Source organism: Trachinotus anak, unplaced genomic scaffold (genome assembly GCF_046630095.1).
Source record: "Trachinotus anak isolate AG129_WGS33_773 ecotype Australia unplaced genomic scaffold, CSIRO_AGI_Tana_v1 ptg000008l, whole genome shotgun sequence".
Taxonomy (NCBI): Eukaryota; Metazoa; Chordata; class Actinopteri; order Carangiformes; family Carangidae; genus Trachinotus; species Trachinotus anak.
In genome coordinates, this window is record NW_027273859.1 from 28191352 (window position 1) to 28206018 (window position 14667).

The window sequence follows — 14667 nt, forward strand, 5'->3', positions numbered from 1 at the left end:
GAACACCCAGAAACAGAGAAAGAGAGAGATCACCATTCAGCAAGTAGATGGGTTGACAAGCATCGACCCTGCTGGAGCATCTTTGAGCAGAAAAGTGACCGGGTTCCTGGGCTGACCTCTGACCTCTGACCTCCTGGAGGACCTGCAGCCAAGGGAAGTCTTCAAATGGGTGTTTACAAAACCAAAAATACAAAACCAGTTCATACCAACAATTCAAAACAAACTGCTTTTTGATTGTTACTTATGCCTCTAGTTTTTTTGTTGTTTTTTTTTAACTTTGATGTTGTTGAACTTAGTTAGTGATGCTTTGATCCTGATTATAATTTAAGAGTGATGAATTGATCTGAAACCAGTTGAGCTGGGCTGAAGTGAACTGACAGGAGACGAAAGGTGAAACATTGTGATTTCAGGTTAACTGGCCCTTGAGAACAAATTAGTCTTGGATACATTGTTCATATGGTAAATATAACAAAACTGACTAACAAACTATATGCTGCAAACCAGTGGTTTGTTTTGGGTTTTTTTTTACTAATCGTTTGCTTTTTCTCTTTATACTGGCTTCATTCACCTCTTTGGGTCTCAAAACCTTTGTTGTTGAACAATGTCAGAGGAAAAATCACTGCTGACAATTTATGTCCACACTAAGACCATAAGCTATGTTTGATAAAGGGTCACAGGTATACTGTAAATGGATTCATTTTAAGACATCAAAAACCACAAAGGGTCAGAAACCTCTGCCATGTGGCCCCATCTTCATGAACCTGTGTTGTACAGACAAGCGTTTAAACCCTCGTTAGGCCTTATCAAAGATATGGAGATGGCAGGCATTAAAAAGCTGAATTTTGGGGAAATTGTACTAAAATGTTGCACAAGAAAATGCAGATTGCTTAAACTATGCAACCAGTCTCCCATTGGAATATTTAACTCTGTGTAAACAGTCTGTAGCTTCCAAGGAACTACTACTGCTACTGTCAGACAATAAGGTTTCCAACCTTAAAGATATATGTTAAGGGATTGATACTATCCTCCAGGAGAGCCCCACACAAAACATGTGAAACGTGCATCCATAAACACACAGTCTTGTATAGAAATATTAAGAATAAGACAAAGAACCTTAGGACATGCAAAAAGGAGATTGATTTTAACTGCTTTTTGGTGCATGTAAGATTTTGCAGCTTCACAGAAACATAAAGGGGGAATTTAAGGGGGAAAACAACTGTTTAAGATTTTGGTGGAATCCCTGTGTCCTCAATATTCCCTATCAGTCTTGCATGTAGTCTTGCGTCATCCTCTCACACAGTGAAGCAGTAAAGTGTTAGGAAGGCAGACTGCAGTGCTGGTCTGTACTGTACTTCTGAATGACAGTCCAGTTTATGAATGGAGACTTTTTACATGGGAAGAATATAATGGGGGAAATTCACAGACAAGCCTACATCTCCTGGAGTCCTGTCAGGAGGGATAAAAGCTCTGCTCTTGACTTCTGGTCTGTTACACTTTACACTTGGCATCACACACCAGTTTGGAGTCTGGAGCGCAGTGAGCATGGATGAACTTGGCCTAAATTTCCTCACGTTCCCCTGCGAGATTCGTTTTCTTTACTGGAGCGCTGCTGGGCTGCTGCACAGCTCTGAGAGCACACACTGTCGCAGAAGACACAGTCACACATTACAGGCTTCATACAGTCTGATATAAAGAACTACAGTGAAGCCTTACACTTGACTTCACTGGTGTCATGACAAAGCTCCTGGTCCCTGTAGCAGCAATATAACAGAGCAGGAGAAAAATGAACCAGGTCACTGTGACCACAGTGACTGAAGATTTTAACTTCAGAAAATAAATTACAACAGTGCAACCAGAAAATGATCATTTTCTCATAAAATATATGATGTAAAAGCAATAAAATGTAAACAGATAAGTGAAAACTCCAGGGTCACTTATTTGTTGAGGCGTGGAGTTTGGCTGATGAGGACGTTCAGCAGAGGGAAAGGTTCTAACAAAGAGACGCTATCAAGTTCAACCGTGGAAAGTGAAGGACCCAACAACACTTAAGCAACAGAACAGGGGCCCGGCAAAGGGGCCCCGACCACGCGTTCGTATGTGATGACTTCAGAGTGAGTTTGTGTTGCAACGCTGATCCAACATTTTTAGAACTTGACCCATAAGCTTAAAACTGCTCCGTTCTCCACTGCCTTCATTTAATCCTTTAATCCTTGCACTTTCATGAGATATTATCTGTTCTATGATCTGTTTTTATTCTGTTTTCTTATTATGCTTTTTACCTCTATTTTTATGCTTCTTTTATTTTCCGTTATGCACACTGAATGGCCTCTTTGTGGGTCTAAAAGTCCCTAAATCAGGAGATATGATGACTTTTAGTGCCTTGTGTGAGAATATGTCCGTAATGTTGGGGAATGTGTCTCTCAGCCTTTGCCACATCTGTTTCTTGCAAGTACCCCAGCTTAACTGAAGTACAGTACTAAATCACTTAAAGATTTCCAGACAGACAGCATTCACAGTCTAAAACCATGACTGCAATCAGGTTTTACTGACTGCATTTCTCCTTTTGCATCACTCCCTCATTTCCTGTCATCTCTTCACTGTCACTTACTGATGAAGGTATGAAATTCCCCAAAAAGACGTCAAGTTAAAGAAGTAACAGTTTGGACTGTGTTTAAAGAAAAAGCAGCAGCAGAGCGTGTAGTTTCATAAAGTGATCACTGATGTGCAGCAGTGCACAACAAAAGAACGGTTAATGTTTGGTGTATATGTTCAGTCAGCTCCTCAATGAACCAGGAAGGGACGACTGACCCCATTTAATGAGATGGTTTTAAGAACCAAAAACCGTCTCAGTGTAGTTTTATATCTCCTCTCTCAGGCTTCTCTCTGGAGCTCTGGTAACAACAGGTCAGTCAGCCAATCAGAAGAGAGGATCTGGCTCTGAGCCTCTCTTCTGATTGGCTGACTGTTCTGAGTGAACCAGCCCACCTGGACCCACCCTCCAACCTGCAAGGTCCTGGGGCACGACAGAGCAGTGACATCACAAAGTTGCTAAATATAAGTGTTTAAAGTACAATATATTGGTGCAGCATCTTATTAATGAGGTCAGTGTTGTTGTCTGCAATATAACAACTTATCACTACTCTGTAAATTATTGATTATTATTGTTATTTATTTCAGTTTTATAAGTTTGTCTTATTGATGAGTCGTATAAAAAACAGCTTTTGAATTGTCTGAAGGACAGTAAAAGAATACTGGGTCATATAACAGCCTGCTCTAAAGTAGGTCACAAAGATGGTGTGTAATAAAAACTGGGTTTTAAAAATATTTTTGGTGCTGATAACCCCTCCAACCCCTGTTTCCCTATCACAGTGAGCACACACACACGCAGGCCAGGGCTGTGTGTGGAAGCTGTCAGAAGATGAAGACGTATAGATGTCTGCCTGCAGCCCCTCTTCCTGTTTTCCTTCAGTGGTGATAAAGGTGGAGGGGGTGGGTGTGGGTTTGGGGAGTGAAGGACTCTGGGTGATTACTTTGGCTTTAATGAGGAAAACGTCTTTGCCTCCGGGCTGTCATCCACCTCAATAGTCTGCGAGCGTGTCTGGCCTGAGTTTTACTGTCGGCTCCCTGCAGGACTGAAAGACATAAAGACACAGGGTGCTGCAGAGGGATGATGAATAAGTCTGTGGATTTCATCTGGACGCCACCAGAGGCTGCAGCTCATGTGTTTTACAGCATAAATAAAATATCCTGGAATTTATGAGACACTAAATTTCCTTTTCTAGGAGTGAGCAGCAGCCTGGTTCTCTCAGTACTTCAGTTTTGTTGACACTGACAGAAGATAAGCTGAATAAGGAGATTCAGAGGAGGACAGTGTGGTGTGATATGACTTTTCATTTCACTCCTTTTCTGTGACTGGCAGCTGTGACGTATGGGTGCTCTGTTGACTCCAGGTAGCGTGATGGCAGGATCTTTGGTTTATTTGGAACGCACCGACAAACCAACGGTTTTGATGGATTTAACTGTTTATTCTTGACCTTGTAAACAGCATCTGACAGAACAGTTCCGCTGAAGGTCCACTCACACAACTGTTCTGGAGCTTTCCACTGACTTACATGGTCTTTCATCAGATGGAGTTATTGCTATGTTCAAGCCATTACTCTGAGTAACAGCAGCTGACAACATATTCTCAGGGTTCACTACTTACTCAGTATTTTGTCATTTAAACAACAGCATTGTTGTGTTTCCTGACTCACATCAAAAAGTGATCAAAAACATCAAAGTCACACAATAGTCAGGTTTGAACAAATCCTGATTATATTCAGATTATTTATGATTAAGTACTGAGATATATTTATTAATAAAATTTGGAATGCTGTGTAAATAAGTCACATTTTACTGCATTTTCAATTTTCAAAGTCTTTTTCTTCTTCTCTTTTTCAGAGTCTCAAAGTTGCCAGGAAATTTATGAGATGTTAAATCATAAAGTAAAAACTTTGTCATGTCTAAATGTTTAAAAATGGCTTCCACTGGGTTTTATAGTTTACCGACAGACTTTTTGATATCTGCGCTCTGGTGTCAGTTCCGCTCGACTTACACGTGTTTTCTGGCAACATTTAACAAAACTTCATGAACTCATTTTGGTGGTGGTGGGGGGGTATCTGAATTTCATCATTTGAAGTGAAAGTTTATCATCTGAATTTAATCATTTGAGGTCTTGCTCTCTGCATGTGTTCCCATTTTGCCAAGCAAGAACCAAGTTCTCTGCTCTAAAAGGAACCAGATATTGTTTTGCTTTAGTTTTTCGAGCAGATGTCACAGTTCCCGGCAGATAGAGACCTCATTCTGCAACAAATCTCAGATACACCGAGAGGAAAACAAGCTGCGTTTGGTCCTCGCAGCCCCAGACTCCCCTCAGGCTCCTGTCATTCTGCGCCACGTTTCCAGAGAGGTCTTCTCAGTGAGAATTAAACTGTAGTTGAAGGGTTTTATTGTAGATTAGAAACTGTTGAAATCAATTAAACTGAAATGAAATTATCCCTGAGCAGAAGAGACACCTTGTGTGTTGTGGTGATTGGACTTATTCACATTTCTTACAGCTAAATTTGGATTTACTGTTTTTGTTAGGGGGTTTTATCTTCAGTTATGCCTGAGTTAACTCCTGTGCTTGATTTTTTCCTCTTTATGAGGCCGTCTGGCATCATTAAAGCCAAGTCTGCTGCAAATGAGACAGTTTTGTCCTTTACCTCTTTGCACATCTATTGCTCTGGTTAGATAAGCTGGAAAGAAGGAATGATGAAACAACAATGAGGTCATGAACATTCATTATTTCCTTCTTATTACAGATTATTTTGGTTGCATCTACTGTCAGGAAACCACATCTCTGACCTCTGACCTAATTACCTTTGTCTGTAATCTAATAATAAAGCCTGAAACATGAAATAAAACAGGAAAAAGTTATATGGAGTAAAAATTGTAAATGTAATAACATAAAAAAAATTCAACAAATCAATGGAAAATACTCAACAGGAATTTACCATATTTTAAATGGTAATATAATAGTAAGATATCAGTTTTCTCATTCTTATAAACTAATTCTAACATCACAATGTTTCAGCATTCAGCTGTTTGGATCAGCTGCTCATTTGTAATCATATTTTACAGATTTATTACAAAAAAACTGAAGATGTAGCTGTGGGCTAATGCAGTCACTGGATTCAGTGGGGAAATGGGAAATTATGAAAAAAACGTATTTAATTTCCTGTCAATTGACTAATTGTTTCAGCTCTAATAAGATGTTTTTTTCTTTTAGACAGACCTCTCTTAAAAGACACCGCTGAGACTACTCGCTTAAAGTCACTGTTTTCCACCTAATCAGGAGGAATTTCCATAAAGACAGGTGAAAAAAAAAATCCACTGATCTGCATAGCTCAGATTTTCCTCACATATGGCCTCTGTAAGCCTCTTAAAGCCGCCTGAGCTCTTTGGACCAACAGGCCGTCGAAAAGCTTTAAACCCTGCTGCTGGGTCTGTGGTGCCCTCTGCTGGAGACTTAGGTGAGCTACAGGACTGGAAGTGTGTCAGTGTGTCAGTGAGGCCGACAATGATAATCACCAGCTGTAATTCATCAGGTTGTTTATTATTATTAATATCATTACAATCAGAGAGAGAGAAAACAGTTAAGAGATGAATGAGCAGATCAAATGTTAATTTATCGTATTACTGACAGAACTACACATTAACAACAGCCCGTCCTCTGTGTTCACCTTTATTTTTATGGAATTTGTTGTGAATGTAAATGTATTTTAATTAGTCTTTTATTACTTTGGCTTTGTTTCATAATTGTCATATTTGTCTCTGACTTCCTGGAAGGTTACAGTAAAGAACTATGTGAATGGTTTAGTATTTATGAATGTCCCTGACAAAAATGCTCCATTTAAACTTACCTATATATTAAGTATTATTCATTTAGTAGTGGAACCTTCATTCTCTTTATTTGTGGAATTGAATGCTTTCCTGTACTGTAGAAAGGTTTCCTGTCTTTGAAAGGTCAGCTGACCTGCTGCCTAAAAGACTAAAAGACAACTTTGTACCAGCAAGTAACTGCAGTTATAATAAAAATAATCTAATTGCTGTAACTACATAGTTCTGTGTAGGAATCCTCCTGTGAAATGATTAATATTTAAATATTTAAAAACTTTAGTAATTTCAAAATTATTAAAAAAAAAAAAAAAAAATCAATAATCCCTTATTCTTGCTTCATTTATGTCGTACAGTAGTTTGAGATGAAACACACGAGCAGAGTAGAAGTGAAAGACAGTCGGTGTCGAGTGTGTACGCTTCCTCTCGACCTCAGGGGGAGAGTTACTCAGTCGTCTCCTCCGCAGATGGCCAGCACACACTCACCGTGGTCTCCGGACAGGTCCGACTGGACGACACAACACACACAAGGAGAAACGTGTCCGATCAGCACATCCCACACTTTACACAGTCAGCTGGGCTGTTATATAACTAAACCATATACAAGACTAGAGAGGTGATGTTTAACCAGGTTAGCTTCTTCAATTCTAGAAAGATAAGATAGATACTTTATTTATCCCCAAGGGGAAATTCAAATATCCAGCAGCTCATTATAGAGACAAACATTCCTCCAGTCATAACCACAAAAAAGACTCAATAAATAGAGCTGACAAATGAGACGAAATAGCATTTTCCTTTCAAAACGTTATAGTGTTTTTACATAGGAGCTAGCTCTCCAATGTGGAGGGTCTTTCTTTACTGTTCTGGGATTTTACCTGGTCAAACCTTGAGAATTAAAAGTTCTTCTTTCCAAGTCTCAAGTCTGAAGTTAATACTTTGGGGAGTCAAATCTCACAACATTCGAGTCCAAGTCAAGTGTCAGGTCCTTATTTTTGTGGCTTAACTCTGCATCAGGCCCAAGTCTCCAGTCTACAGATGGTGCCGCCTTCAGCAGATAGGAACTGAATGGCTTTGATTCAACAGCTTGCACAGCTCCCACAAGTCTCAGCTGCAGGTTTGCTATCAGAACCTCAAGCGTTGAAAGATAGCAGAATTGTTTTACTGTTGTTAAAACGACAAAGTGCTTAAACTTTACTGTCGAGTACTGAAGTACAACTTTGTAAGCTAGGCTAACCAGCTAACCCTCAAGCTGCAAGTATGTTTACGAGACAGTTGCAGAATTCAGGCTTCACAGTCTATTCTCATCTTTTAATTTCCACTGAGCAAACATCCATACTAAGGCACAGTAATGGAGCCAATTACACTTTTTTTCTGCTTCCAGAGCAGCTCTGCCTCTGAGATATGTCTGTGTGATTAAAACCTCAAGAGTCTCTCCAAATGATGGACAAATATTTGTCAGAGCGACTGGAACAGAATTCAAACTTACCAGCTGCAGCCAAAACTCACAAATGACAAACAAATGTGGTTTTACTGCCCTGAACACATCAGTTGTCTTTTAATTTGTCTCTTAGAGCTACAACAGGTCGGCGTTGTCTCTAATGAGTTCGATCAGGTCTGGAGACCGACCTGTGCAACCAGGTGATGCAACATAAAGGACACACAGAACACAAAGCTCACCAGAGTGTTGTTGAAGGAATCTCATTCTATCCTCAGCTGATAAATAGTTTTTGGAGTTAATGAGAGTTGAAGAAATGTTATTTCTGATGTCAGCGACAGATTCATGTGTCACATGAAGAGCTGTTCGGGCAACTTCCCTCTTCACACAGCTCCTGTCATCCTGCAGATGAGTCACTTTGTCTCAGTGCAGTCTTTGTGCGTCTCAGAGGACCTGCAGGCTCCTGCATTATTCAACCATGTTGGGCTTCACAGACATCAGAGTGGCTTTCTAAAGCAAATCAAGCTGCTTCAAATCAAGCTGCATTTAGATCAGTGACGCCGCACTTCAAACTCTGATGATGGATCAGTCCTCAGAGAGCAAACTCACAGAGGGCAGAAGGAGAGAGATCACATTTGGACATCAGAGTCCAGTAAAATCCTGTGATCACACTGGATTTATAGTTAATTTATGTTGTGTGTGCAAAATACATTTACAGAAGGATCCTTCAGCTGAATGAACTGGAGCGAACCCAGCACAACCTGGTTACTACAGCAGAACATGACTTAAACTTTATTGAATACATATTTGGACAAATGGTAAAGAGAGAAAAAAAAAAAATCAGTCAGGATGTAAACAAAACCTGAATCATGTGACAGAAGAGAAAGGAAAAGGAGCTCCTCACCTCGAGGGCTGAGCGCAGCGAGCAGTTGTACATCTTCTTGAACTCGGCTTTGATGTCCACCAGATCAATCTCAGACCGACTGACCATGATCCGGTTCACAGTAGCCTCATCGGTTCCTCCACCCTGGAACCAGGATCGTTGCCTTTGAAATAACCAGCAGGAAACATCTCCTCCCCCCAAACTGCTACATCACAACACGGACATCTCAAACAACCACCCACCAGAGTTAGTAACTGCAAATACTGCAGATGACAGGAGGAAGAAACTTACATTTATTTATTATAATAACAATTATTATTATTATTATTATTATTATTATTATTATCTGTAAAGTTGCGTTGCTACTACAGTAGGATTATCCAAAACTGAATATCTAGGTACAGTCCAGCCTAAATATCACAATATATGATATTATCTGTATTGTAGTATTGTTGTATTTTCTGTTTCAATTATCTTTTAGTTTTAAATAATCATATTATTGTATTTTATGTTTCTTTGATGCTGTGAACTGGATGCTGTGTTTAGAAAATGACCATGAAATGAAACGTGTGATAAAACTGTAAACTCACCTTCATGCTCTCATGCAGGCGCTCAGCGAAGTAGGCCGGTATGCTCTTCGCACATTTCACTGGGGAAATAACAACAAAAACCAGCAGGATTTACACAGTGTTTTTACAAAGACAAAGAAAAGATGTTTTGTTGCTAAATATTTATTAGATAATATTCAAAAAAGCAATGTCTGTAATGTTTTGGAATATCTGACAGAAACTGAATTCACTCTCGTCATGGAGATATACAAAACACGACCAGAAGTATGTGGACAGCCTACCGTTACTCCAGCATGTGATTGTTGAACATGTGTTAATCTGCTTCTCTTCTGTGAGGACTTTTCATTAGATTTCGTCCACAAACATTTGGCCAAACAGTGAATAACATGTTAGAATTAAGACGTTCCAGGTAGCACAGAGCGCAGAGATGAACTCACCTACAGCCACCAGCAAATCCTCCAGGTCTCCTGAAATCTCCCCCTTAATGCTGCTCTGCAGAGTCTTCCCACTGATGTTCTTATACTCAACAAAAACTGCACAGAAACCAGGAGAAAGTCTCATGTTACATTTCCAGTTACTGCAAATTGACCAACATGCTTTAAATGTGACGTCTGTACTTTGTCGGAGCTGAGGAATGCTTCTGTGGCAGAGGATGTCGATAAATTTAGATTCATCTGTGCCCAACTTCTTCTCCCCTGCTTGATAAAGAGTCTGGGTAGAAAAAAAAAAAAAAAAAAGATGCTTAAAAACATATTCCACCCAAAGACAAACATTTTCCCTGTGACAGAGCTGAACCATGCATCATGCTGCACCTGGGCGTCTTCTTTAGCCTTCTGTACATCTGCAGTGGGGCTCTCGTCTCTCTGACCCTGCAAACAAAACTTCGATTACATCTGGGACTGTGAAGGGCCCACAGCACAGGGAGAGGATTTTCAGAATTCACCCAATGTTAAGCCTTAACACTTAACTCTGAAGGAGCCGCTGGAGGCTTCCCCGCTACAGCCAGTCCGAACCAGCACGACCAGTTTAATCCCCACATTGTGCAGAGTAATTGTGATGACTGTTTGCTCATCATTATAATTATGTCCTCTCCTCCTTTTCTTTCTTTAACAATAATTTTTATGCAAATTTAATTTGTTCATATTTGTATATTTTTCTCAGTTTCTCTGAGGGGAAAAAATACGTGATATTTATTAATTACATGTAAAAAAAAACAACAAAAAAAAAAACAACTCTAATCTTTAATCCAGACTGTACTTTTTTTTTTTTTTTTTTTTTTTTAAAACTTCTTAATCTCTCCAAATCAAATTTTCAGTTTTCCACATGATCTTGTATATTACAGATCTTATTGTCTGGATGCTCTGTTCTCAGTTTTCTTTTATTTTGTAAAGACAAACCTCGGCCAGGATGAGCAGGGCTTCGGCAAAGTCTCCAGAGAGTTCTTTCCTCATTTTGAGGGTCACCTGCGTCTCTGTTTCTGTGGAGGAAAAGATACGACAGAGGTTCGTGATGAAAAAGTTATCACAAAGCAAAACACTCACAGTAAAGTGTGTCGGACTAATTAAAATTTGGAACAGACTTTTATTTCCTGACACTGAATACATGTCGTCTTCGTGCATGAAAAACACTGAATAAAGCTACATTTTTAACAAAAGAACTGTTTCACTACAATTATACAAATAAATTTTACTGCTGTGACAATTTTAATTAGAATCTTTAGAACGAAGGCCGCTGACGCTCTTTACCTTTCAAATAGACGTCACGGAGAGCTTTGATTTGTTGGTTGGATCTGGATGCAAAGATTTCAATCAAGGCTTCGCTATCGGTTCCAACTCCCTACAGCAACACACGGAGTTATTTTACCACGTGGAACAAACGTCTAAACTGCATTTACATCAAGAAGAACAACAAAGAGATGAAAGCAGGATAAGAGTCAGTGAAAGACCACATGGATCAGCTTTACTCCAAAACAACATCGACAGTCTGAAAACAGCGACAAAGGAAAGTGTTTGCTTGGGCAACGTCCAAAATATTATAACATATCAATATCATATCATTATATGTTATTTAATCTTTCAGTTATTTTTTCAATAATATATAATTATGTTAATGTATTTTATGTTTTGTTTGCAGAACTGAAAAAAAAGGTTTTTTCAATTTTATGAAAAGAAAATACTGCATATGGCAGGAAATATTGCAATATTTGATATGAATAAATATCAGCCCAAACCTAAATGAAAGTGACTAAATAAAGGCTGAATGAAAATCACAGGATTCCAGATAATAGTTGTCAGATTGTTTAAACTGCACATTAAATGACTAATTATGAACCTTATTCTCTGCAGTGATGAATCTGACATTTGATGCATGTATGTTCTCACAAAAATCCTTTAAAAAACAACCTATAAACAAGTTGATAATCTATTGATCCATGTGTACGTCAGCTCAGTTTTCCCTTTCATCGCACCTTTAAGGATCAGGCTCATTAAATAGACAACACCTTAAACTAACACTAATGCACACAAAAATACATTTCAAAAATTAAATCAAAAATAAATGTTTAATGAATTGTTGAGATGTATATTTAAGCGCACTTCAGGGCTTCTCTTACCCACTGGGTTTGATTAAACGTGTAAACATATTTATTTTCAGGAAAATTAGGGTTTGAACTGAAGTGAGTATTGAAGTCATATTAACTAAAATATCTTTGTTTCCTCTGGACTAATTTACGATTAGATAAAACTCCTCAGAGATACAAAGATGACCGTGGGAAACACACTGACTTGCATGGCCTTCATCACTTCGTGGCAGTCGTACGCCCCCGGGGGGGTGATGAGCGCCACCAGCAGGTCCTGGAAGTCACCGTCAGTGTCGCTCTTCAGGTCCTCCAGTAAAGTCTGTGACGTGAACACAGCTCATCAGTTTTCAAAGAGAGGCACGCTCGCATTCATGCAACACACAACCGCACCCATGCAGGTACACAAAGGCCTCTGCTCCACACCTACACACACAGGCTCATTATCAGAGCACAAAAGAAACTGTGATCATTACTTGTCACTTTAAAGCTGCAGAAGAAACTTTTTTTTTTGGAGCTTAAATCAAATCAGTGCAGAAACAGGCAGCAGCTCTGGGTGAAAACACAACACTTTCTTTTTCCTAAGAGAAATGATTCAGTATAAACACACAGAGACTGACACTCATCAGTCTCACCAGCCACCAGTTTGACTTACAGCCATCAGTAACACCTGCCACCACAAACAAGGAACAACTCCTTCACAATGCTGAGGGAACCTGTTCCGTGCACAGGCTTTGCTCAGAGTCTTGACTCACTCTGCTCAAACATGCACTGCCGAGAGCACAGGCTCATGTTTCACACTGAGTAAGAACTGACGGAGCAGCAGAGGACGGGGCTGTTTGAAAGCCTTCATACGCAGCGATGCCCGTGTTTTCTGTAACTGCAGATAAATAACAACATCAGGGATTTCTTACTCTGCCCTTGGCTTCCTGATACGCTTCACAGATCAGCTGCCTCTGAGCGTTGCTTCTCTGCGTCAAAACGTCAATCAGTATCTTCTCTTTGGTGCCTGGGACATTTTTAAAGAACCAGAGGGAAGTTCATCAATAAACCTAAAGAATGTGTTCATGCTCGCAGCGTCCAGACTGTGATTAACACCAGGAAACGTGTATTACTCATGTTGTGGGGACATAAATCTGTGTGTGTGTGTGTGTGTGTGTGTGTGTGTGTGTGTACCAAGTCCTTTCATGGCGTTCTCCAGAGCCTCAGCATCCGCCGCTGGGTTAAAGCCAGCTTTAGGTCTGATGGCTCCTCTCACTCCAGGCTGAGGAGAACGGTGACAGTCATCGATCAGTTTGTGTTTCTTTAAATAAAGTGTCACAGTAAAGCCTGAAGCCAGAGCTGGACCTACCTTTGCTGAGGAGGAGGAGGGAGAACCCACAAGACCCTCCAAGTCATCCTGCAGAACGTTTATCAGTTCGGTTTAAAACATACAATCAATCAAAACCTCATCAAAAAAATAAAAACACACAACTTTTCTCACCCATACAGATCCCATGACGACAACAGAAAGTTCTCCTGTAAAAAAAAAAAGAAACAAATTCAGAAACTTTGTTGTTATTTTATGATTTATGCTAGGACCTCGATTCCTGACATATTCTCCTACGAACTACATTCACAAAACAGCACATTTCCATCACAGACCACTAAGCGTTCATTTAATTTCCCACAGTGATCCTGGAACATTAACATATTTACTGTATTTCTATCTAATTCATTTGTAAGGGATCACGTACAATGTTAAACATAAATGACACCACTGGGATCCACGAGAGCAGAGTTGGCTTAAACACAGACTTCTGTTAACTTGACTTCTGATTTGTCAGCATCTTCTGTTTTATTTCCCCAAATCTTCAATTTTACTTATTAAAATTCATCTTCAACAAATGGCCTTTCTCCTCCTCTGTTCATTAGTAAGGTGCTGTGATCAAATTGTATTTTACATGTAGGATGTGTGGCATATGGTTTCCTTTCTAACAGAAGCTGTGTAACATTTGGAAGTTTGATGTCTGTGAATTTAGTTCAGGAAGTCACATTATTATCAAGTTGACACATCTACACTGTGTTTGTCTAATGAGCTGCTCTGCTGGATAAAGGTGCGGCTTCACATCACTGGCAAAATGTAACACAACAGCTCTACAAGCCCAAAAATAAAATAATGAGACAAACTCATACACTGATGGTACAATGCAAAACCTGCCCCTGACAGTAGAATGAACACACCGGGCTCAGGTGATGAGCTCATCTCTGTACAAACGTTTAACTCCAGAAACATCATCTGTAAAAGCGAAAGAAGTGAAACATTAAAGGTTAATTTACAAAGAACCTGCAGAAAATCTCACCTGGAATTGTGAGTCAACCGAGCACGTCCTCCTCCGACACACCTTCCGTCTCTGTGGAAACTGGAAACCCAGCTTTAAGAGTCACCTGACCACGCCCACTCCGCACAGGTAGGTGCTGCCTTCAGGAGCGGCTCGTAAACTTTAAATATCATCTAAACAACGCTTGCTATGGAAATAAATGAAAAATTAAATCACCCTTCAAACGAAACTTAATAATCGTCTATTCTTGAATGATTTATTTTTACGCTTGATTTTGGTTTGATTTCTTTTTTTTTTTAACTTGTTCTCTTTTATAAACATGGTATTTGCTTCTTTAAACTGTTTTAAATCTTTAAAAACTTAATTTTCAGTAATATAGATTTTATTGTCCAGTCTTTCAACGATAAAAGTCAGAGATAAGGAAATAATGTGTAAGGTTTTACCAGGAGGGTTTTTGGCAGAGTTTC

The 14667-nt window shown here is 39.5% G+C and overlaps 1 protein-coding gene across 1 annotated transcript; it reads right to left on the reverse strand.

The window, feature by feature from the left end:
- Nucleotides 1-6115: 6115 nt before the first annotated feature.
- Nucleotides 6116-14343, reverse strand: anxa3a (annexin A3a). The gene is made up of 14 exons (XM_071483972.1): nt 14222-14343; nt 13363-13397; nt 13231-13278; nt 13056-13143; nt 12794-12888; nt 12088-12201; nt 11050-11140; nt 10702-10781; nt 10117-10173; nt 9922-10015; nt 9742-9837; nt 9326-9384; nt 8757-8879; nt 6116-6925 (listed from the first exon to the last, which is right to left on the reverse strand). Exons 2-14 carry the CDS (start codon nt 13375-13377, stop codon nt 6866-6868), a joined length of 1020 nt encoding a protein of 339 aa, XP_071340073.1. The 5' UTR covers nt 13378-13397; nt 14222-14343; the 3' UTR covers nt 6116-6865.
- Nucleotides 14344-14667: the final 324 nt, after the last annotated feature.